The sequence below is a fragment of the Oreochromis niloticus genome, linkage group LG20, assembly GCF_001858045.2.
Source record: "Oreochromis niloticus isolate F11D_XX linkage group LG20, O_niloticus_UMD_NMBU, whole genome shotgun sequence".
In the NCBI taxonomy this organism is placed as follows: Eukaryota; Metazoa; Chordata; class Actinopteri; order Cichliformes; family Cichlidae; genus Oreochromis; species Oreochromis niloticus.
In genome coordinates, this window is record NC_031984.2 from 14,156,463 (window position 1) to 14,179,614 (window position 23,152).

The following is a 23,152-nucleotide window of genomic DNA, read 5'->3' on the forward strand; positions in this document are numbered from 1 at the left end:
AGTTATGCTGTCTCACTCCAACTGGAAAATTGGAGATCAGGTTTGAACAGCTACAGCTCGGAGCAAGAAACCACATTCTTCTCTTCTCCGTCTTAATTTTTCTCCTCTTTCGCTCCCCTCCTCTGCCTATTTCTCAAGTGATGCAGAAATGATCTTCCCATTGACCTGTAGGCTAATGATTTAATCCCTTATGTATGTAATCTATCTTCAACTGCCACTGTGCATACATTCATATTATCCCAAGGCACTGCAAGCTGCTCTCAGATGTCTCACCTGTTCATGAATGTAAATCATGCCCTCTAGCAGCAGCTATACAAATAAAAAGTATGGGTTTGATATTCAGCTTATGAAATGACGGAAGGTGCGGTGAGAGTTTGTTACTATATCTGGCAAATTATCTGCAGAATGTTTTAAGTGGAGCTGAAAATGTGTTCGCTGGGGGGACTTTGTTGAAGAGGACCAAAATGGCTGGTGAAGTCCTAAGTTAATATTTCAGAAGCTTGGGCAGTCTTGCAGGCCTTCATGTTGTGGCTCAAGGGCTCCACCTGCTGGTGGCTAATGTATTACACTAGCAGGAAGTTTATGATGTGTGGGTTTGAATGTGTGTCTGAGTGTTTCTGTCAGTGAATCAAATCTGAGGTATGGCATGAGGTTCGTGTTTAATAATATCACAAAAATGTCAAAAAGATTCAACTGATTTTTTTTTTCTTTTTTGTTGAAGCAGTGCCCTCTTGTGATATGTCACAGGAACAAATCTGACATTGTTTTTTCTGCCTGTGTTTTTTCTGCCCGTGTTTCTCCTGCAGTTGTGATGAGTATGTTACCCAGCTGGATGAGATGCAGAGGCAGCTGGCCGCAGCAGAGGACGAGAAGAAAACCCTTAACTCTCTGCTGCGAATGGCTATCCAGCAGAAGCTCGCCCTGACACAGCGCCTGGAAGATCTGGAGTTTGATCACGAGCAGACCCGTCGGGGAGGCAACGCAGGCCGTGCTAAAGCACGAAGCAAGGCCGCCAGCACCGCCAGCGCCACCGCCGCCACCAACACCACCACCAACAACCCGCATGTAAGTCAGAGTCTCACCTGCTCTGTCTCGGGCCGACCAGAGCACAGCAATTCTGTGCCCAGCGGCATCCTGGGAGGCCCCGTGGTCTTCTGCAGCGAGAAGTACAAGATCTACTGCGACTGAGGCGGCAGAAACGTCCGCATGGGACTGCTGTGTACAGAGGGGAGGGGGCTCACGGGCCGAAACCCTCCCTGCCTTAGTGTTAAAGAGCCCCACTTGCTCGCTTAGCTCCATGGCCAGCCTGCGCTCCTCTAGGGACTGATGTGTTACTAACCAGCTGCTCGTGTGTGCTACTATAAACGCTTAGGGGAATGCAGTGTATGTACAGTGTGCACTAGACGTTTGGACTGTAGTAGACATATATGGCATGTGGGTTATAAGGCCCTGGTTATATTGGGGGGTTTGTGGATATTATGGGTTGTCTATTCTTTCCGCTGTCGTAGTGCTGTACGTATGATGTAAAAGGTGGAAGCTTCTGTGCTTGTTTGTTCTGGCCCCCCGGAGTGGCTTGCCTGGTAACATTAACACATTGCTGAGGTGGAGACGTGTAAAGATGATGTCACTCTGATGCTCTAACAACTAAACTTGACATCCTCTGTTCTTTGGCTTGTCTGTCGGCATTGGTGCTCCTTTCCGAATAAATAAAACGGCCCCTTCTTTCCTCTGCCTCTCCGTCCTGGTCCCCCCAGGACTGAACCGTGCCCGGCAGCCCACTTTCTAATGTTTACAACCAGAAAAAGGAACTAAAATATGCAAGCTCCCCCTGCTTTTTTGCTAGGGGAGCATAATATGATTTTACACAGAAATACAAAAAAAATCATAAGTGGGTTAATGAAGTTGTTTGGGCAGAAAAGGAGCACTTATGACCACAGCTGTTTATTTCAGGTTAATTTTAAAGCTGTGATGCTAGCACACCAATACTATAGGGTCAATAGAATCGCATGGCTTTGCAGCTGAAAATGCTTGAGAGCTTTTTAACTGTTTTTCTGTTGTTAGGTGTGTGGTACCAGACGAAACTCTGTACTACAGGGCTCTACATTGTTTTTTGGTTTTTAAAAAAGAGGAGTTAATTGGTGTGATACAAGAGGGCTGTCTAATCCCTGTGACCCATTATGTTGCAAAGGATTCATTCAGAGCCATATTATGAGAAAGAAGGTTTGACAAATCGACACATCTAAATTAAGTGCACTTCAGCATAGGTGCCTCAGGTTCCTGCTTCTGTTCAAATGGATATAATGCTTACTGTGAAAAGAGATACAATATAGTTTTAATCAGAGAGGATTTTTTTTAAAAACTCTATAGAATAAATCCTTGAAGAGCACAAATCGAAACTGTTCTCACATCCGGACAATAAATCTGCAAACAAATCCAACCGACCGCTCGACAAAAGTGCCTGTCGACCCCAAACGCTTGATATTTTTATCTATTTGTTGATGTAAAGCCCTGTCCTTGCGTCTCAGCTGAGCTAATGCTGTTCTTTTCCTTCTCACTCCCCCCCCCCCATCCCCTGCCCCGCTGTTTGCGAGTTTGCTGAGAGCTGTCAAATAATTTCTATGTGGTTATGTGGCTGAAAAAAAAAAAAATCCTCTCCTAATGTCTCTAATCTGTGTCTCATTGCTCGGTCGCTACTACGACCTTCTCTCTTGTAGATTGTCAGCAGCTTGCTCCCCCAGCATCACCACTCACCCTTTAACTAGAATGAGGAATATTTTTGTCAGGTAACGTCCTCGCATACGATGTGTTTTCCGAATTTTGCCTGTTTATATCTCAGTGTTGCAGTGAAGGGCCTTCATTTGTGTACAAGGTTTTTAACCGTTGCAAATGAAGGGCCTCTCCTTTTTGTTTTCTTGGGTTGCTTGGTGTGTGAGGACAAAGCAACGTACTGTTTTAGTATTGACAATAGCTTTAACCCCTTGCAAGCTAGTATTACGCAAATAGGCAAAATTTAAGTGGGGCTTGTGTTTAATAAAATCCATGTACCACTTGTGGATCATAGACACATTAGCTTTATGATGCTAAAAGCAGGGTTGATGTGAGGAAATCCTGCAAGATTTGTTTAAAAAAAAATAGCATTTTTTACTACTAATAAGCTATATATAAAATTCTCTATATTCTTAATATGATCATGTTCAGGTTATAATCTTGCAGGTTTCTACTACAGTATTCCTTCCTCTTAAATGCATATACAATGGGCATTTATTCCTCTGAACACAGGGAATTATGTCCGCAGTCAACCCTGCTTGAGTGCGCATCCGTAAGCCGCAGCACACAGCATGGAGACGAGGCTATTGTACACTTTCTGAAAAAAGAAAAAAAGCAGCCTCCTTAGAGGTCAGTCACTCCTATGTTTGAAATTCAGTCAACTTACAAGTGCGGTATATTCTGTTTCCATCAGTTTGCGCTGAGAAAAAAAGTTTAGGGAGTAGAGGAGGGAGAACTAATCGTGTTGTAAACCAGCTCCTGAGAGAGGAGATAAGAAAGCTAAACATGCTGGTGAAGAAAGCCAGATGTGTGGCTGGATGGAGAATCTAATCCAGGGGTGCTTTTCGTTACGCATGCTTATCTCCTTGGGAAACTTTATAATTTAAGGAATTAGAAGATCCTACCATGATACTTGGAGACACGAGAATAGGCTGGCATAGCGAAAAACACCCCGTGATATTTTTTTCTTTATTCTTTTTCTGAGGGATAAACTCCCGCTGATATTTGGAGGAAAAAAAACCTTGAGATTGGTTGCTCGCTCAACCAGAGGACATTGATTCAAATTAGTTAAGCTCCCAACTGTATCCCTTGTATAGGTTATGTGGATTTACTGAGCAGTAGATGATTGCAGGATGTGATTGTGACTAGAATCCCCTCTCCTTAGATAGACTAATCCCCACTTCACTCGATCTAGTTTGAAATCAATGTCTGGCTTTTTTGGTGTCATTCCAATATGCCACCTAAAATAAAACAGCAAAGCTCCTCCTACCTCTGCCTGCAGGCTCCTCCCACATCACCTCTAAGTTTTACTTCACATGATGCATCTTGTTTCTGATTTAAAAGTAAGCCTGCATGTCAAAAGCATAACCCATTTTTCATTAACTTGCATGGCTTATGAGAAAGACCCATCTCCTTTGGTGGTGGGATGTGGCTTCAACTCTGTCCTATGAATGAAAGTTCATGGTACTCGTGAGTCACTGGCTTCCTAACCACACCTGCGGGATGATTCGCAGTGAATGCGCTTTCACACCAGAAACTAAATGGCCGCACCGGTTGGCTTAAAGTTCCTAACATCGCTTTCTGTTGCTTTGACTAACCAACAGCCGCCATCTTAGTCTGTCTGCGTGGACTCCGCTGCTGTGACCTTGTAAACAGTCACTCTCAAATGACCAAAACCAAGTGCTAATGATGCTCATTATTTGTTTGTTTCTCCACTTTTGCAGTAATTTCAGTAATTCTGCACGGACGACGAAGTACCAACACAAGGTCCATTCTCGCAGCTGATTGAGTTGGGCGAAACGAGTTAGCGCTACTCTAGGCTATTTGGACTTGAAGAAAAAAAAATGGCAAAACATAAGTACAAACGTTAAGCACAGGTTTTTAATTTGAATCAATTGTCCTCCCTTTTTCATTTTAAAACTCTATTATGTTATGCACATTAGGATCCCACTTGGCCCAAATTGTGGATGCCTCTGCTGGAAGCCATTTTTGCCTCGCAAGTACAGTGAACTTCTTGGCTTGTAATTGGCCAATCCCTCCAAATCCTCTATTGAGAAGCCAAGGGAGATGTGGTCGTTTCTTATTGTTAATCAACAAGCTGTTTTTGTTTGGTTTTATCTTTTATTTTTAGTTTATCGTTTTGTTAATCTGTGCACTTTCATTTTATAGGATTATAACATGCTATTATTAACCTATAGGAAGCATGGTAGTACAATGGTTTGTTGAGTTATCCAATATAGGTTGTAGGGCTGTAGTATTGTAAGTCCTCCTCAAATATTTGAATTTAAACAATACGCACTCTAGTAAGGCTCCACAAACCACAAATGTACTATGATGACTCTGTCCTCAAGAATTTATCCATCAAATAATCATTTTAAAATCGTTTTGTTACATCGTGTTATGCTGTTGCTTTTATTTTTCATATGTTTGTTCTACTGCCATGTTCTCTACAAAAATCCAGGGTGATCAAATTCTGGGGTTTTTCATGTATTTATTATTCCTAGGAATAGTTCAAAAATTACACTATGAAACTTGACAACGCTCTGACTCAAATAGGTAAGTTGTGTGTTGGGAAAAATTTGCGTGACGACGATATGTGCTTTTCCTAGCTTCTTACCGAGGGCGTTCCACTGAAACGGGATCGCTGGCTTTCAGAATTCTTTGCAACTGCGACAATTAAAATTCCAAATTGGAATTGTTTCATTCTCTCTTTGTTTATTGTGCCAAATCTTGGTACACCGTTTAGGTTGAAAAAAAGAAAAAGAATCGGAAAGAAGAAGAAAAAAAACCTGAGAAAGGTGCAGTTTGGGCCATGGCTCTCGCTGCCGTGCGAGAGCCGGGGTTTTGTTTTTTGGTTCGTTTTAGTTCTTCGTTTCTGACCAGTAGTGCCTTTCATTGTTTCAAGGGAGAATCTTAGACTAGTGTTTTATGTTTCTGTTTTTTATATATAGGTGAGGACTTTGGGTTCAAAATGACTGTGAGCAGCAATAAGCGCAAAGGGAATTTTCCCCCCTTTTCTGCATGAGTGAGGTGATAGTTTTGAAATTAGCTCAATAAAACTCAAGTTGTATTGAATTCTGCAGGTCAGTGATCCCCTCGAGAAATTCAGGGGTATTGAGAAAAGTTTTTTTTTTGTTTTTTGTTTTTAATTTTATCAAACATTGGGAACCAAAAGAGATCCCTTTGGCCTCCAGTTATTGAACAAAGTGCTCCAAGCATCTTTAATGTGTTGGGGTAGATCAGTGTACTATTGGAAACATCTATGTATCTCTAGCTTTGTTTGGTGAAGGTAATGTGATATCAATAGTATTGTTAAAAAATGTGCAGAGAGCGCATTTTATCTTTACTTTTGTCTAATTTGACTTTTGTTTGTTTTGTTTTTTTTATTCTTGAATCTTTTTTTTTTTTACATCATCTTTGAGCATGGTGTTTTCAGGAAACAGAAAACAAGATTAGCATCAACAAGCTTGAATAGTGCCATTATAGCCAATGCTTGTTTGTTGAGGCGTTAAAGTTACCAATATGGATAAGAAGCTAACAAAAAAAAGTGCAATTCAGATACTGTTTTACATTAAAAAGAAAAAGTTTTCTGTTTGCTGGAAGCGATAGCATTGTGATACTACAAAAAATAGCTGTGCAAACTTTATATTGTCATATTGTGTTTCAGTATTGATCCATAATGAGAGTTTGATATCTTTATATGAAATAACGACTTCACCTGTATTTATTTGAACTGTCATGCAGTACTGTATTCTTATCAATAATGTGCATTATGATTAGTGGCATATTGATTACAGCTAAACGTCTTATGCATGTTTCTCAGTCATGGGACCTTTACACAGAGTTGAAAACAAACATGTTAAAACTTTTGTCAGGGTGTTTTTAAAAGAGAGAAAAAAATTAGGGCTTGGGGCGGGGACCAGTTAAGTCTGATGTATTACTGCTGAACTAATCCTATGAAAGTGTTTTGTTTGTTTTCTAGTGGAGATGGTATGTCTGTGTAAGGGTAGTCATACTGGCTAAAATCAATAAATGTGACTTAAGTTCCAGCGTGTTTCAGTGTTGTTATTTATAGCTGCTCCACAGCTGAAGCGGATGAAAGGGTTAACCATTGAAGTATGTGGTCTGCAGCCCTGGAGTCTCCTCATAGCGTTCCCAGTTGGAAGCCAGGGGAAGGGGGAACTTCCCAGCTGTCCAAGCGGCTCCAGGAACCTGATCACATTTCACACAATGCACAAAAACACCTCCACCAAAACCCCCCCACCTCCCCCATCCCTACCCTGTCTGTTCTCTGTTGTATCGCTTAAACCTTGCCCCTCCCTCCTCTGCCCCCTCCATTTCCTGTTTCTTTCTCCCCCTCTCCTCCACGGTCCCTCCCTCCTGGAGATATGCCCAAGCACTGATTGGTCCCAGTTTCTCTTTTGACCTTTGGTACACCCAGCATTTCCTGTCGAGGCTCTGGAGGCCGGCTCTCTGCTCAATTAAAATCGCTGTTATTTTCTTGGTGTTGATTTACAAGAGGAAAGTATAAACGTTACTTTATGCCATTTAAAAAAAATCTACACATTAATGATAATAAAGGGGGAAAAATGGGGATTTTTATTTATGCAAATGAAAACAAATAACTGGACGGATTAACTGTTATTGATTCAATTCAATTCAATTCAATTCAATTTTATTTATATAGCGCCAAATCACAACAAAAGTCGCCTCAAGGCGCTTTATATTGTACAGTAGATAGCACAATAATAAATCCATTCACTTTAGAGGTCAAAATGTTGTATGGATGTTTTGAACTCCATCTATAAGTGTTCTGAACGTGCACATTACTCCAAATGAAGAAGTGAAAAAGCACAAGGTTGACCTTCTGATTAAGAGGGCTAAAAATTCTATACTTTAAAAGCTCAGATCCTCTTAGGTGTTTTAAAACCATCTTTTCTGTCCACCCAGATCATGTTCCTTGTCAATATTAAGTCAAGGCTCCCTCTTTTTATTTTATTTTTCCTTCTGGTTTGGTTAATTCTGTATTTCTTCCTTTTAGAATATTCAAATATTTATTTTTATTTATCTCTCTAGAGCTAGTCTCTTATTGGCAGCCTCACACTCCTGTCATTCTTAATTCTCCTCCTTTAGAGCTATGTGGGCATTTCTCAGATTACTTCCAAAACATTCCTACTTTCTGATGAAAGTGGTTCATTTAAAGTCTCTGATAGACATTTAATATTTAATCCAAATAAAAGGTCTAGAAAGAGTTACGATCTTATTTCGCCTTACGAAATTGTGGAATATCATCTTGACACGTTGGATACAGTTTACCAGAAAAAACGTTGGCAATTTAGCAGTAGCACGTTTGCCTTGTGCGCTACACCGTTTGAAAATTAAGGCAGCACAAGCAGAGAGACTCTTACTCTTGTCCTTTCCACCACTGCTTTTGTCAGAACTAAAGTATGCAGAACCATTTACCTTTCTGGTAAAAGTATTAAAAGTAATGTGGACATTTTTAACAGTAAATTTACTCTCTGTACTTACTGTACTTACTTACTATATCAGTGTTTTGCTACTTTTTATGGGGGGGGGACTGCTATGCATTAATGTGTAGGTTTTGGTATTCAAATTACAATAAATGACTATGTGATATAGCAATTAGTTAGTTAGTCTTCTTCTTCCTTAGAGGATGTGGAGATTCAGAAATTCTTTTATTGCTGCCATATAACCTGCCTTATGATAAATGCATTAATAACATATTTTACAGCATTATTCTATCAGTAATATTTCTTACAGGGTTCATATTGTATTGAAGATGTTTGTCATTACATTGGCCTTTTCTGTTTACAGGATTAGTTATAATCAATCTATACATATTGCATATTTGTGCTGATTTGGAGTTGATGTTCCATCCAAGAGGGTTTTAAGCTTCGCTGGTGAGAGTGTCCAGGTGATACATGTTGAGGGAAGATGAGAACATAGCAGGTTGATTGCATGCATGCTTACAATACACATAAATTTAGTAATAGGCCTGAGTGAAGGCCCAAGTGTATTTTGCTTCTTTTGTAACCTGTTGCATTTTAGTCTACTTGGTGATTGATGATGAGGGTCAATAATTAGCCCTTAGGGACCCTGAAGCTTGAAATTTATTACCTTGTATGGAAGGTGTTATCAAAAAGAGAAGTTATATGTCTGTTTATAGTTATTAAAGATGTACAAGATGTACCATTGACTGTAAACAATGTATTTTTAATCTGTAATTGACGTATGTGGGGGCGTGATCCCCAAATGCTATAAAATCAGCGTCCAGTGTATTTTTGTAGGAGATATAGGGGAGATATATGCTGATATCTCTTCTCCTGTGTGTAATAAACTTGTCGTTTGATTGCACCTTTCTGGGGCCTCCGTGGTTTGTTTCTCTGCTCTGCATTTTGATTGATTTCGCAACAAGGAGTGTGAAGCGCTGAAGTTCTGCATGTAAATAAGTGCACTAGAAATATAAAGAGGCATAAAATACAAATCCTCAAAGTAGACATACCTAGAATTTGTATTTACATGCAATATTTGTAATCATTTAAATCGAGTCAAAATAAAAGTAAAGCACCACTGATCAGTCCACTCTACAGCTTTGTCGAACTTGCAGTCCTATATATAATATATACTGATTTCAGGTTTATATATAATAAACCTGAAATGAGTTATTAATGCTTAGTTGTGTCACTAGACAGTGCTGTGAATCAGTACAGTTAAACCAAGTGCTATTATTTACCATTCATGTGCTGCAGATTTTTCAGCATCAGAGAATTAATGATAGCCAGTCGGGAGAAGTCAGTTCACTGACAAGCAATGACATCACTCTAGTAACAGTGGAGCCTTTGTTGGTGCCAGTCTTCCATTATTTTCTCCCCCCTACTGCCTGAGGAAATATGGGTCACTACATGGCATCAGTCTTGTTCTATTAATACTCAGCTGCTGCGATTATACCCAGGATGAAGAAGGATTCATGCAGCAGAGCAGCTGTTTTCACTACTCAGCTGATGCACTATCTATATTCACCACCTGGGGTCCCCATGCTACAACTGTTGACGTCTTTGTGAGCTGACCGAGTAACTGTAACTCTTCCAGTAACTGTGAGAGCTGCAGGCCTTAAGGGGGAGAGGGCTCGCTTCTTTGCACTTACAAAGCGTCTCCTTTATGAGTGTGCGCCGGGGCTGTCATGTGATGAATCCATGTGGAGCCTGAAGGAGCGGAGAGCCGTGATCAGCTGGTCTGAAAGAGCAACGGCAATCATCAACAGCGCACACACCTCGCACGGATTCAATTTCTAAACAATCCCACCGGAGGAGAAATAATGCCAGTGAGAATCTTAAGCAATTTATGACCCGTGCAGTGTGAGCTCAGCTTCACGATGAATTCAAAAATTCCTGAGTCCTGACACTGGATGCAGGGTGTGAGCGTCCTCCCTATTGTGACTCATAGATCTGCCTGTAGTATCTCCACGCAGCTGTTGGTGTGGTCCCAAAAAATGCAGCTTCGCCTGTGTCAAACAATGAAGTGTTGATTCAATCAATACCAGGCTTTAATTTGCACCTGAAAAAGAGTGAACAAATGACGACTGGCACCCCATCCTGGAGTGTGATTAGTCATGTGATTGGGACATTTATACCACGGCACTTTCAGATAAGTGTAAAAAGCTCTGTGGAGCTCGTGTCACACTTATCTATGCTGACTTTCGCACCAAGCTTTCTGCTTGGCTGCTCATCTGCCACTCTGCTTTTCTTCCTCTCTTCATCCTAATTGCCATTTTTCACATCCTCCTCCATCTCTCACTTCCCCCCAGTCTCTCATTTTCCTCTTTCCTCCTTCTCTCTGAATGCAGTTGTTTCACTCTGCTCTGTGGTTTTGAGTGGAAGAGCCCCAGGGAAGCAGAGCACAGGATGTATCCCAGAGGACTGTTTGGTGCTCTATTTTCTATGGACCAGCATGCCCTAGAAAGACAGACAGACAGTCCGAAAGACAGGCAACTCCATGCACCCAAGGGCACTGGGCCCCCGATCTATTTAAAAACACAAGTTCAGTCATCCACAAAACACTTGGCCTTTCAGACTCTGCACTGACATGTTCTGAACTTTTCTCTAAAGCGAAGAAAACATACAAAGTTACAGTAAAAGAAGAATATTTTGCTGCTCTTGTGTCTTTAAAGTGGAAAGCCAAAAAGTGGAAAATGTGTGATTCAATAGTGTAGTCACAGAGGTCATATACATGTGGGAAGAGAGGAGTGAAATATAATGTGTATTCACTGCTTATTAGAGAGGAGCATGGGTCAATGAAGCAGCCCTCTGCCTGGCAAGCAGCCAGACAAAGAAGTGTTATCATTAGAAGCCCTGCTGTTGTCTGTGTTGATCTGAGGCTCGTGACAAGTGTGAAGCACCAACAGTGGCCTTAAAAGGGGTTAATGGTGCATAGCCGAACAGACACAAGTTTCAAATATGTGGGTGGGAGGCTGCAGAGAAACACAGAGAGAGGGGTGTGGAAAGTTATTCACTACAGGATCCTGAAAATTAGGGAAAAATAAAAAAATAAATCAAAATGATCACTGAGAAACAACACTAATGAGCAAAATGTGCACGTGTTAAGCACAAAATGAGTCCATACTACTATAATACCACAATATTAATACATTATTAGCTCGTTCAGTGTCTTTACTTGGAGTTATATAGTTTCATTTTTTCAGCCTACAGGGGTTGGGCGGTATCCAGGGAGTTTAAAGATAAATCTCATGGATGTGATATGAGTAATTGTTACCCTTATTTTCTTGCTTCATTACTTAAATATTAGACATGTTTGTCTTTTGGCTCGTCTGAAAAGTTTAGACATTCAGTACAAGAGTAAGAGGTGTTAAAGGAAAAAAGTAGTCAAGGTACATATGTGCTTCATGAGTAAATGTTCTTAGTTATATTTCACTACTGCAGACTGCAGACACCCCCGCTGACCTTTCCTCATCGACTGTATCAAGTGGAGGTTTAGAGTTAGGGAATGCTTATAATATCCTTATAATATGGGAGCTTAACTTCTGCAGATCCATGATTTGTTTTCTGCTTCGGTTCCTTGTTTCTCTCTACAAGCATTCACCAAGTCAGCAGATGTTTGATGAGACAGAAAAACCAACTGAACCAATTAAAAGATGAGGAGAAAGCCTGCTCAGTGACATGGAAATGCAGTGCCAGTTAGTATTCATGTTCCAGAAACTATTTCCTAACTAATAGGCAGATGTGGGGATTTCAGAGCAGAGCCATCTATTGAAATAGGCCTCATCCTTTTCATGGCTTCATGTGACAACTCATGCCTCTGTCCCAGGGCATGTCAAATGCACAAGGATAGAGGGTCTACTTTTAAAAAGGGACAAAAAAGAAAGAAAGAAAAATGATAAAACAGTGAGCCGGAAAGAAGAAAAAGAAAAAACAAAAAGCTTCATTGGTTTGTAAAAAGATAAAATTATCATTGTTCTTTTTCCTCCAGTGCTTTGCTTTCACTGCACTCAATGAATGAGGTTGTAGTGCTCGCGCCTCGCACCGGCGGGAACGCGCATTTTCTTTTTTCCAGCGGCACAGAGGAGAGACTTCTGTCTGTGAGAGGGAGGAGAAAGGACTACATGGAGGAATATAAAGCTCTTATTCTGCACAAAACTGATCCGGATAACTTCTCTCGCGTCTGTTAAGAAGCCATGAAGTCACCTTAGTGGGTCTGTGTGTATTTTTTAATTTTTATTTTAGTCGGCGAACAGGAAAAGTGAAGCTCTGAAGTGCAGGCGCTCCTCCGAGTTTAACCCACAGTACGCTGGATCCACGGCTGCTGCTGCTGCTGCCAGTTGCTCCGAGAAAAAGAAGAGTTTAACAGAAAGAGGCGAGAAGAAGTTTGTGCAAAATGCAAGGAGTTTCAGCTACCGGTGAGTAAAACGAATAACTGCAAGCCTCCCTCTCTGTGTGTCTTTATTAACCCTCTGCGGTTTTCAAGAGTTGTTTCCAAATGGCTACGGCTGGTATTGCGCACAGGGTTTGAATACCAGAATGCTTTTGCCAGCTGTCAACAGGGCAGCTGCAGGCCCGCATCAGCTCCACAACAAAACTGAGAGCTTGTTTGCTCGTTTGTCGACTTTATCCGCATAACTGAAAAGAGGTATTTCTGTTGTATGGGAGACTGGAGCTGACAGGGCAGGAATAGTAGCGAACTAGTGCCAAGCCTTGAACGAGGGAGCTGTGACCTCACTGCTGCCCCTGTCTGACGCGCCCCCCTCTCATAAATACCCCACACACATATGTTTAGTTAATGCGTGACCGGTAATCAAACACCACGTTCTAATAATGATCATACGAAGAGGGCTCATTTATTATCCTACAGTAGTGTGTGTGTGTGTGTGTGTGTGTGTGTGTGTGTATGTGTGTGTGTTTGTGTGTGTGTGTGTGTTTGGCCATAAGAGGTACACACGTTCTTCCAGGAATGTGATTTAAGAGGAGGGGGAAAGTGTTTGCTATCTGAAAGTGTTGCAAGTGTGTCTGTCTGTGCAACTATGTGGCTGGATGATAGAGGGACATATTGGCCTAAGGGGAGTGACAGTGTGTGGTTTCCTCTTTGCAGTGTGGGCAGCCATGTTTTGATGCTGAGATACTTTGAGAATCTTTCTTGCATTTCTATTTCACCACGATCAGAAGGGGGGGAGGGATTTGTTTTTCTTTTCTTTCTTTCTTTTGTTCATCACACACCGTGTCCAGATCATTGTTCCCTGTCATGCATTTTGCTTTGCATGGCCTGGAGATGACAGATCTGGGGCATTAGGCTTCATATTCCTATCAAACAACCCTGAAGAGTTTACTGCCAAAGTTCCTGCAGATCTCAAGATCTTTCACAGAGGCCCGAGAATGAAGCACTAGCATGCAGACAAAGAAGAGTGGGGGGGAGGGCATATGAGAGAAAGAATGATAGAGATGAAGTGCTGATGGGACGATATGGAGCTGCAGCAGAGGTGAGCTATGCAGACAGGAAAAAAAAGAGCGTGTTTGCTGTGAGACTCAGGGGAGGAATCGATCTGCTGTCCTTCTGGCTGACTTTCTTTTTTCCGGCAGTCCAGCAGTGTATCGTTTCTCTCCCACACACATTCACTCCCAAGGCCTTGCTCCCTATTTTTTTTTTTTTTTGCAGTTCCCTCTTTCTCTCCCACACTGTCCCAGATCAATCTCTGCCCTGCTCTTCCACTTTGTGGCTGCCTTAAACAGCCCCCATCAAAACACACACAGCTCTATTGCTCATCGCAGCTACCATCGGATGAAATATCCCTCCCCCCTCCTCCCTACTTCCCCCAAATATATTCCTTCCACATGGGAAACCCAACCGGCCTGTGCACTCTCTAATGCTTATTTTTGTGTTTATATGATGGGAGGGTCAAACGGGTTGGAAGCTGCTTGCATCAAATCGTTGGAGAATCTATTAAAATAAACCACATCACAAATAAACTGCGGTTGGATAGATAGAGTGCCTCTCAGTTTGAGGTCCACCTCAGTCCTCAGATTGTTTCCAACTCCATAAACCTTTCTGACAGACTTCAGTCTCCGTCTTACGCTCCCTTTGCACCGTGTCTGGTTGAAAAATGGGAGGACGTCTCCCTCACGGATGGAGGACAATAGTGGTTCACGTAGGGCAGCTGGATGCTCCATCTGGCTGTTTAGGCTATTTGTTATTAACAAAAGCTATTGGGCTTGTCTGTGTTTAACTGGGCTAATGTAAACATTTCCCCTCCATGTTAGATAAACAAACAGCAGAGGAGTTATGTTGAAGGATGGTGCGATTTATATCTGCCCAGCAAGAAAAAGGGGGAAAGGCCATAAGTTATTGCGAGATTTAGCCTAAAAACTTAAAATTAAGCTAAAGCAGGGTTTTTCAGTGATTATATATTGAATGTAAACAGCAAGTAGGTTTTTTAGAGCTAACTGTCGATCTCCAAGGAAGGAGTTTCACTTTCCAGGCATGAATTAAATATCAATATTTACATTTTCCACTTGCTGTACATCTCTTCTACTTTTACAAGTGCTGTCTGAGTTAGCTTGTATGTCGCCTTATGTTCTTATGACACCTGTATCTGTAGCCTTCGTGTTTTTCTGCTGTCTGTCTTTGTGTCTCGTTCTTTTCCAGGTGCACACTGAGCCTATTCCTCCAAATTTGGCAAATTTGGACTCAGGAATGAGACGGTTAGAGTTTGGTGGTCACTGTGACCTCCCATCCGTGCTACTGTTTTCAACATCAAGGGAATTTCATTACATTTGACCACAAATGTTCACTAGAACTAAAACATAAACTGATAGGTGAATATGATTAAAATGCATAAATCATGACATGTTGGCCTGATCCCAGGTCCCCCTCTTGGCCCCATCTAGCACGAGCTAAAGTAGACAGCAGGAACAGTGAGGAGCTAAATCAGAACTTACTGTCAGTTTCTAACACATGTATCCGCGAAAGATGTGACAGGTCTTACGAATTTGGATGGAGTCAGCAGCTACTATCACTGTACACGGGGCTGTTTATAATGAAGGCAACAACTTGCTGATTAATACTAACCAAAGACAAACTCATAGTATTCCCGTAGGAACCAATCTCAAGCACATCCTCTACATCTTTCTACTCCTCCATGTCTCTTTCTTATCTGTGTGTATGTGTGTGTGCATGTGGGGAAGGCAGCATGACTCGGTTCCAGGGCCATGCAGAAGCTTCGGGCTCTTTCCCGGCCTGTCTGAGTGTCACATTGATTTCTCTAATGGTGGTCATGTGTGGGTCCCGCTGTTGCAAAGACTTCAGCTTAAACGACACTCAAGTTTTGCATTTGTGTGTCAGTAGAAAAGCGCTTTCAGAATCCATTGACCCCCTTTTTTTTTTAAAATCGGGCACTTTTTTTGGAAAGCCTTTTTTTTTCCTACACCACATCACATGAAGGATTACCCATTTAAAGTTGCATCTGCACATGGTGTTTTTTTTCAGTCACACATAGAGATACACTTCTGTATTAAACCATCTGTCCACTCAGGATAAGTAACAGCTTTTTGTGCACTGCTAAATGGCGTGAAAGTGTAGCTTTACACCTGATAAGATAATTTGGCTGGTTTGCTTGTGTGACTTTGGTAAGTGTGACTAAGCAAGAGCTCATGAAACACTTTTACAAAAGCATCGTGACTTTTCAACACAACCTGATTGAATCTAAACAGAACTGGGTGGGATAAGAAACTGGTTTGCTTTGGTATGGTTCATACTTACTAGCTACAGTGAACAGACTTTCAACTTCTATTGAAGCTCCTGTTTAACAGGTTCTCCCAACATTTGCGGGCTGGTTGCTTTGAAAGGTGTGTTTTCAATCGTAGAACTGTTGTTACGTGAATAAGCATAGTTACATAGATATATGAGAATTCATTAGTAAATTAAAAAAAATCCGCAGTTGTCCCAGTTTTATTTATTCTTACATCTTTGCAGTTTTGAATTTGTTGTGTTTATTGGATTATCAGTTCTGTTAAAAACACACAGAAATACCCCCCCCCCAAAAAAAGAAAACAACAAAAAACAAACAAACCCCAAAAACCTGGTTATATAAGAGGAAGCTGTAACGAGCAGTGACACGAAAGACACTCAGGGGTGCAGCTGCTGTGTAACAAATGTTAAAAACGCACCTTGTATAATGTGACTATGCGTGACAGCTCACCTGTCTGACGTGTGGAAAAAGTGTCTGTTAGATCCCGACCAAACCTGTTAGTGTTTTATAAATATGTTATTATAAGAATGAAGTTGGCTAAAGAAAGATGCTGCGATTATGGTGGCAAGTGCATAGTTTTGCAAATTCCCTTTATATGTGGATCTCAATGTATGATGTTGTAGGTGTTTAATGAAATTCAGTGTCTATAAATAGTAAATGGACTGGTTCTTATGGCACTTTTCTACTCTAATTGATTAACTGATTGATTGGTGTTTAATATGATTTCTAAATGTCAAATCCCAAATTAAACTCATTATTACTGAGTTTTATTAATCTAACCTGCCACAGATTCTGCTTTTGCAACCTTTTGGTTTCTGATAGATGCCCAGCTATTAAGAAAAGTAAATGAGGTGAAACGTAGCTTACATGAGAATTATTCACGCCTCTTTTGCTTTTGTTGTAGCTAAAATGTGCTGAATGATATTCAGAATTGATTTTGTAGTCTGTTTTGAGAAAGCCTGTGTTTTTCATATAGGATGGGCTTTGAGGCTTCCTTTTATTTGAAATGATATTTTTTGGGCAGCGAGAGACAAAGAGGCTAAAAGCAGGTGGAATTTGCAACTCTGCATAATGTTTTCTCCACTTTATGGCAAATATCTGACACACACTCTGGCAAATTCTGTCATTTTTGATGGTAAGTCTGAATGAATCTCTCAGGAACGATAATGTAAAGGTCTGAAAATGGCTTAAAAATCTTCCCTCTTTGACAGAGAGGTAATAGTTCCTCTTTAAGATAATGTTATTTGTGTTTGCATTATTGTATCCACCTACTTTACACCAGTGAAAGTAGGATAATTAACAGATGTTGCGCTATGGGATCACACTGCTTCCAGAGAGTGTTTAGAGATTAGTGAGAGTGAGCAGCACTTTGATAGTGAGTATAGTAGGAGTATTGAGTCAAAATTGTGTTTGGTATTAGGATGTTTCTGTTCAGAGTAGCAGTTCTTCCTGCACAATATGTTTATACTGGAGGTCTCTTGGCTTAAAGTCTGGCTGACACACACACACACACACAGAAGGCGGAAGTGACCTAGTTTTCCTAAATGGTACCAACTGTTGAGGCCTTCTATAAATGAGTAGAATAACTTGGTGTCACTTGATAAAGAAGTGCCATGTTAGATTCTGAGAGACTAAATTAATCTCATGCTGCTAATCTAGATGTGTCAAACTGTATGCAAGCCAGATGTGTGTCTGAAGAACTTCTGAGAGTGTGTATGTGTGTTGGGGGGACGTATTGAGTTTAACTCTGCGCTCGCTCTCAAAGTGGAAGAAAAAAAATTATCTGAAATCAGCAATTTTGCTTTGAGATATGATCCTAGAACAGTAGGCTGACTCACCCTAAATGTCTGTCTCAGTCACAGGAATAGAAGGAATGGAGGTCCATTCCTCCAAAGCCTTTTGTGTCTATCTGTATCTTTGTCTATTCTCCAGTCTGCTGTCTGTCTGGATTGGACCTACCCTGATGAGGGGGATTTTCCTGGGAAAGTCATATGGAAAGAAAAAAAAAAGGCTTAATAGTAAAAGCATGTTCCATTATATTTCTTTCCCTTTGTGTGTGTGTGTGTGTGTGTGTGTGTGTGTACATTTTATGAGTGGAGCTCCTTTTTAGCACACTGAAGGCATTGTGTTTTTCCTCCTCTGATCATCAGAAGAGCAGTCTCTATGAAACTGTGGCTTCCTGTACACACTGGGGTGAGGCAGGGTATCTAGAGAGGAGAGAGGCGGGGAGAAAAAGGAGAAGGGAGGGAGAGAAAGAGAGCCAGGTGGAGTTCACCTCTAGGTTAGATGGCGAGCATCAGCATTCTGATACAATAGTTCAGTTGAAGGTGTAAAATGGTTAGAGCCACTATTCTGTTGTCTACCAATCTAACAACTGAAAACATCCCTCTTTTCTTTTAATTTGGAACCAGTTTGCTGCTTCTGGTTCTTTCCAAAGCCCAGCCAGTATGTACTGGTCTGCAGTAATTAGCCAACCAGGGATATACTTGCCACTTTATTAGGTACACCTGTGCAATTGCTTGTTTATGCAAATTTTGAGCCACGTGGTTACAACTCAGTATGAATGTAGGTATGGCCAGCGCCTGCTGAAGTTCAGCTGAGAGTCAGGGTGGAGAAGAGTGGCGATCTCGGTGACTTTGAATATAACATGGTTGGTGGTGCCAGACAAGCTGGTCTGAGTACTTCAGGGGCTGCTGATCTGCTGGGTTTTTTGACGCACAGAGAACAGTCCAAACGAGAGAAAATAAACAGGGAGCAGCAGTTCTCTGGGCAAAAATGCCTCGTTGATGCCACAGGTCAGAGGAAAATGGCGAGACTGATTTGATCTGATAGAAAGGCAAGACAGTAAAGATGCAGAAGAGCATCTATGAGTTTGTGAAATGCATTTCCCACCATTTTTCTTTTCAATATTATTAAAAAAAGTTTCAGTGCAAACTCAAACTCATGCAAGAAATCTAAAAACAGTGGTCTAGAGGTGCATGGAAAGATGACCTTGAAGGGAAGGTTTGAGGTAATCTAAATTGGATTATTTAAATTTTTAGGTATTTTTTCCCTCCATAAACAAAATAACAATACAAAATATTAAATACAACCAGCCTTATTATTTACTGGTTTTCATCGGGATTATGTTTAATATGTCCATTATAACCTTATTTAAAATGTCTTCAGTGATCCAGTTTACTGGATGCACTAGTGAGTTTTTTCTCTCTCTATTGTATAACGATTTTCCAGAAACTCGCTGAATCCTGTTATTTCCTCCCAGGATTGTATTACTTTATTTGGCCCTTTTTCGTTATGAGCAGGGACTGTTATAAAAACTCTCCGTGGTAGTGCTTTCAAGGACGCTGCTGCTGAGAAGCAAAAATAAGCCAATCAATAACCAAACAAGGACATGTGAGTTTGGTTATTTCTTGTACTACAGGGTTGCTGCTTGTCCTTGAGCCATAACTCTTTGTGTTTGTGCACTCGTTAATGACCATCAGCATGGGTTCCACGTGTATACGTTTCCCATCTCAAAGCTCCAGATGTTGAAATCTGCACCCCAGTGAAATGACACCAGTGGCTCACTTGAAAGTTGGAAATCAATCTAAAATACAGACGGGCCTTAGAGAATGGTTAGCAAAGCAAATAAGTTGTATATCTTTTGGAAACCCGGCAGTCCTTGATCTTTCAGATAATTTAATTCCTCAACAATTCCCACCCTCCTCCTAATCCCCGCCTCACACTCATTCACCTGACGTCGCCATAAACCATGTTGTAAATGTCTTCCTAAGTCTTGCTGATTGCAGCCAACAAAGACAGCCTGTGTTCAATTCTCCATGCTCTCTCCCCTGGGTGCCCTCCCACCCTCCATCCCCCCTCTGCTCTGCCCTTCTGTTGTTATTAACCATTGTCTCTCTCCCTTTCCTCTTCCTTCCTTTAAGCCTGTGTATTTTTGGTCCCTTAGAACGAGCACAAGATTCTGCAACTAAAAGCCGACGCTTATTTGACTTGTTTACATTTTTTTTTTATTCTAACGCTTTCTTTTTAACACTGCAGACACACACACAGCCTCGGGGCCTGTCAGTCAGCAGAAACAAACTTCAACTTTTTCTGCCTCTGTTCTCTTCAACTGTCTTCCGCACCACCAGTCTTAGACTGTCACAGAGTAGCTCCTTTTTGGATGGCACGGCTGTTTGAACAGGGCTCTTATTTAGTCCAGTATAAGGCGACACCAAGTGTGAAAGTACTGTATTGTCTGCAGCCTTTCTGTGTTGGATGTATGCATTTTAAGGGTGGTGACCACAGCTGCTATGACACTGTTTCTGTCTGTTAGGAGGAGAAATGCTGCTTTCACTCAAACAGCTTTGTGTGATGATTTGTTATGACTCCAGACGTGTCTGCCCCAGCGAAACCCGGCTGCCTTCAAAGCCCTCCAGTCACTCGAAATATCATCAAATAAATGAAAATAAGCAGGAGAAGCTGCTTTTTCTTCGTAACTTCTTTTTTTAAGATCGAATTTTACAATCTCATACATTTGATCTTGTTACCGTATCTTAAAAAACTGTATTGCTGCAATGCTGAGTGTACAACTGCTGTGGTACCACTAGATGGCACTGTTAGGTTACTCCTGGCGACCTCCAGCGCTGACTAAGAAGAGAGCATTTCCTAACCATACTCTACATTTAAACAAATAAACAACAACAATTTTTTATCATAATGCCTGAATTTTTGCTTGTTATGTGATAATTTTATTTCTTAAATATATTTTTAAGAGAAAAAATTAATTATTCTGTGGGGGGGGAAAAAGAGCAAAAAGCAGGTCCTTTCTTTCCGGATTCATTCAGCATCATGACTATAACCCTAAATACCTCAGCAGAGTTATGAAGACTTCCTTTCACTGACAAGACGAACAGGAAGACCTACAGCAGATCATGTGGCTGTGACAGAGCACATATGTAATCATCACTGAGTCAGTCAGTCTTAGAAGAAAAGACTGAATACCGAGACAGCCTAAGTACTGTTGTAAGATCTTCAAGGTATTTAAAACAACCTGTCTGCCAAGTCGCTATGGAAAATGATCATAAGCCAGAAGGGCTGGAAACTACTGGGCCACACTATATTGTATTTGTTCTAATTTCTAATACTTACAGTCTCAGGGAATATCTGCTAAAAATAAATACGTCTAATATTTGGAGATTCAGGTCATGAACATAAAAGCAGTGGCAGTGCTGTCTACGCTGTCTGCGGGTTCTACACAGATCTGAAGCACTAGTGACGGAGCTGCTCTCGTTCTGGGTGACCTCGAGGTGCTTCGCACTGAAGGTCACCCTGGCAACAGCCGGCTGATTCTCGGCTGTCTCCTCTCCTTTCTTCTATCGTAGTCTGCCCTGCCCGTCAGCCATTTATCTTGCTGTAGTGCTCTGCTTCTGTAATGACTTTGTGAAACAAGATATCGCTGTGATATTGGAGCAATATCCGCGCTCCGCCTTGCCGCTTTAATGGCTGCAGTTCGAAATGACTTGCATTTTTCGACGGCAGTTCTGAATTTTCACATCCTTGCGGTAGGATGCATCACCTAGGCCCTGCCTTTGTTTTCAAAACATCACCCAGGGATTTGAACTGATGAGTTTACGAGCACTTAACTGTACTGCCCTCTCCCAGCATGCCTCGCCCAGCCTCAGCTCTCATCACAGGACAGTCATAACACCCTGCGCCTAATGAGGAGATGAGAGCCACATCCACACAGATGGATCCTGTTCCTGTGGCCTGCTGTGGATTATCTTTGTCAAACAGTTATTTCAGGTTTTGCCATTTCTTTTTGTTTTGTTTTGTTTTGGGGACTTTTTGGGGGGTGGGGGGCGCTGCATCCCTAATTCACTAACAAGCTCTTCATTAGATTTACATCGATCCCGAAAGGTCAAAATGCAATAAAACAACAAGCCGCCTCAGGCTGCTCAGCATCTGTGTTTTTGCGTATGCATGTCTGCATGTGTGCGCACATCTGTGAGCAAGCGTGCCTGTCAACTGATTCCCTGAAAAGCGTGTTCTCTGTAGGCTGCTTTAGGTGCCCGAAGCAAAATTGTTGTAATTAATTTCTTCCAAAAGGACCCTTGAAATATGAGTTGTGTGTACTCTGGATTGTTAAACTGTCGTCTACCACTGTGCTGCTGTTCAACAGTGAATGATGAGTCTCATTAAGCTCGGAGCGCCACACACATGCTGGTCTTCTGCAGCGTGACCCCGCTGATATGTCTTCTTGCGTTCAGCCAGTGGAAAAAAAAGCGAAACAGCTAGACGCACATCATCTTCGGGTAATCTGTTTGCCAGCTGGGAGACTGTGCCAGCAATACACTTATTGGGAAAGCTCTCATAACCACAACAAGCTTCAACCCTATTACAATAAGTAGCTTGTGGGCTCGGTTCTCTGAATGACACTCAGAGAAGGATTGCATCATTCTTGTCTCTAATCCAGTAGAAGAAATGTGACTGAGTGAGTGCTGCTCTCAGTTTCAGTGTTTGAGACAGCTGAGGTATAAATATGTTGACTCATTCACAACCAGAATTTTCAGATGCTTTGCATTCTGCAGGTGACTTGCTCCTGTTGGTGATCGTAGTATTAAAGTTAGCAATCTCCGGATATTTGGTTCTCATGTAAATAACTGCTTTATATTTTGGGTCACAAACATGCAAAGAGGCAGTTGAACTGTATGATTCTAAATGACAGACTTGTTGAGCAGATTTGATACATTATCTTCCAGGTGAGACTGTAACGATAAACACATCAAGAGTTAAATGGTGTTGGTTCAGTGAAGCGTGGATCATTTTTCACATCGCCCTTTTGGCTGTGCTTTACTTGCACGTGCACGATCCATCATGTCACACAGCTACTGGTGACAAATGCCCTTGTCTTAATGCTTGCTAGAGACATTCTCATTTGACATAAACACACACACAATCTTAAACATGATGCAGATCTTGAAAATTGAGCTCATATTATTGCAGTTTTATGCCTGGCAACAAGGTTGTTTGTGACGTTGCTTTGCATGTTTGTTGTGCTGGGTGAAGCTAGTTGCACCACATCATCGTCCTCCCCCTAGTTGTCTGACCTCATATACCTCATGTTTTCATTTCATT

The 23,152-nt window shown here is 41.4% G+C and overlaps 2 protein-coding genes across 2 annotated transcripts in view; both read left to right on the forward strand.

Annotated features, from left to right (window-relative positions):
• The window catches only part of LOC100712336 (protein bicaudal D homolog 2), a 41,350-nt gene extending 34,535 nt beyond the window's left edge, over positions 1–6,815 (forward strand). Inside the window, 1 exon segment of the mRNA XM_019349950.2 lies at positions 807–6,815. Coding sequence (XP_019205495.1) covers positions 807–1,188 — 382 coding nt within the window. The 3' untranslated portion in view covers positions 1,189–6,815.
• Positions 6,816–12,359: 5,544 nt separating this feature from the next.
• fgd (faciogenital dysplasia) overlaps positions 12,360–23,152 on the forward strand; it is a 51,115-nt gene continuing 40,322 nt past the window's right edge. The window contains exon 1 of the mRNA XM_013276156.3: positions 12,360–12,697. Within this exon, the coding sequence (XP_013131610.1) occupies positions 12,676–12,697 (22 nt within the window). The 5' untranslated portion in view covers positions 12,360–12,675. The remainder of the gene's footprint in view (positions 12,698–23,152) is intronic.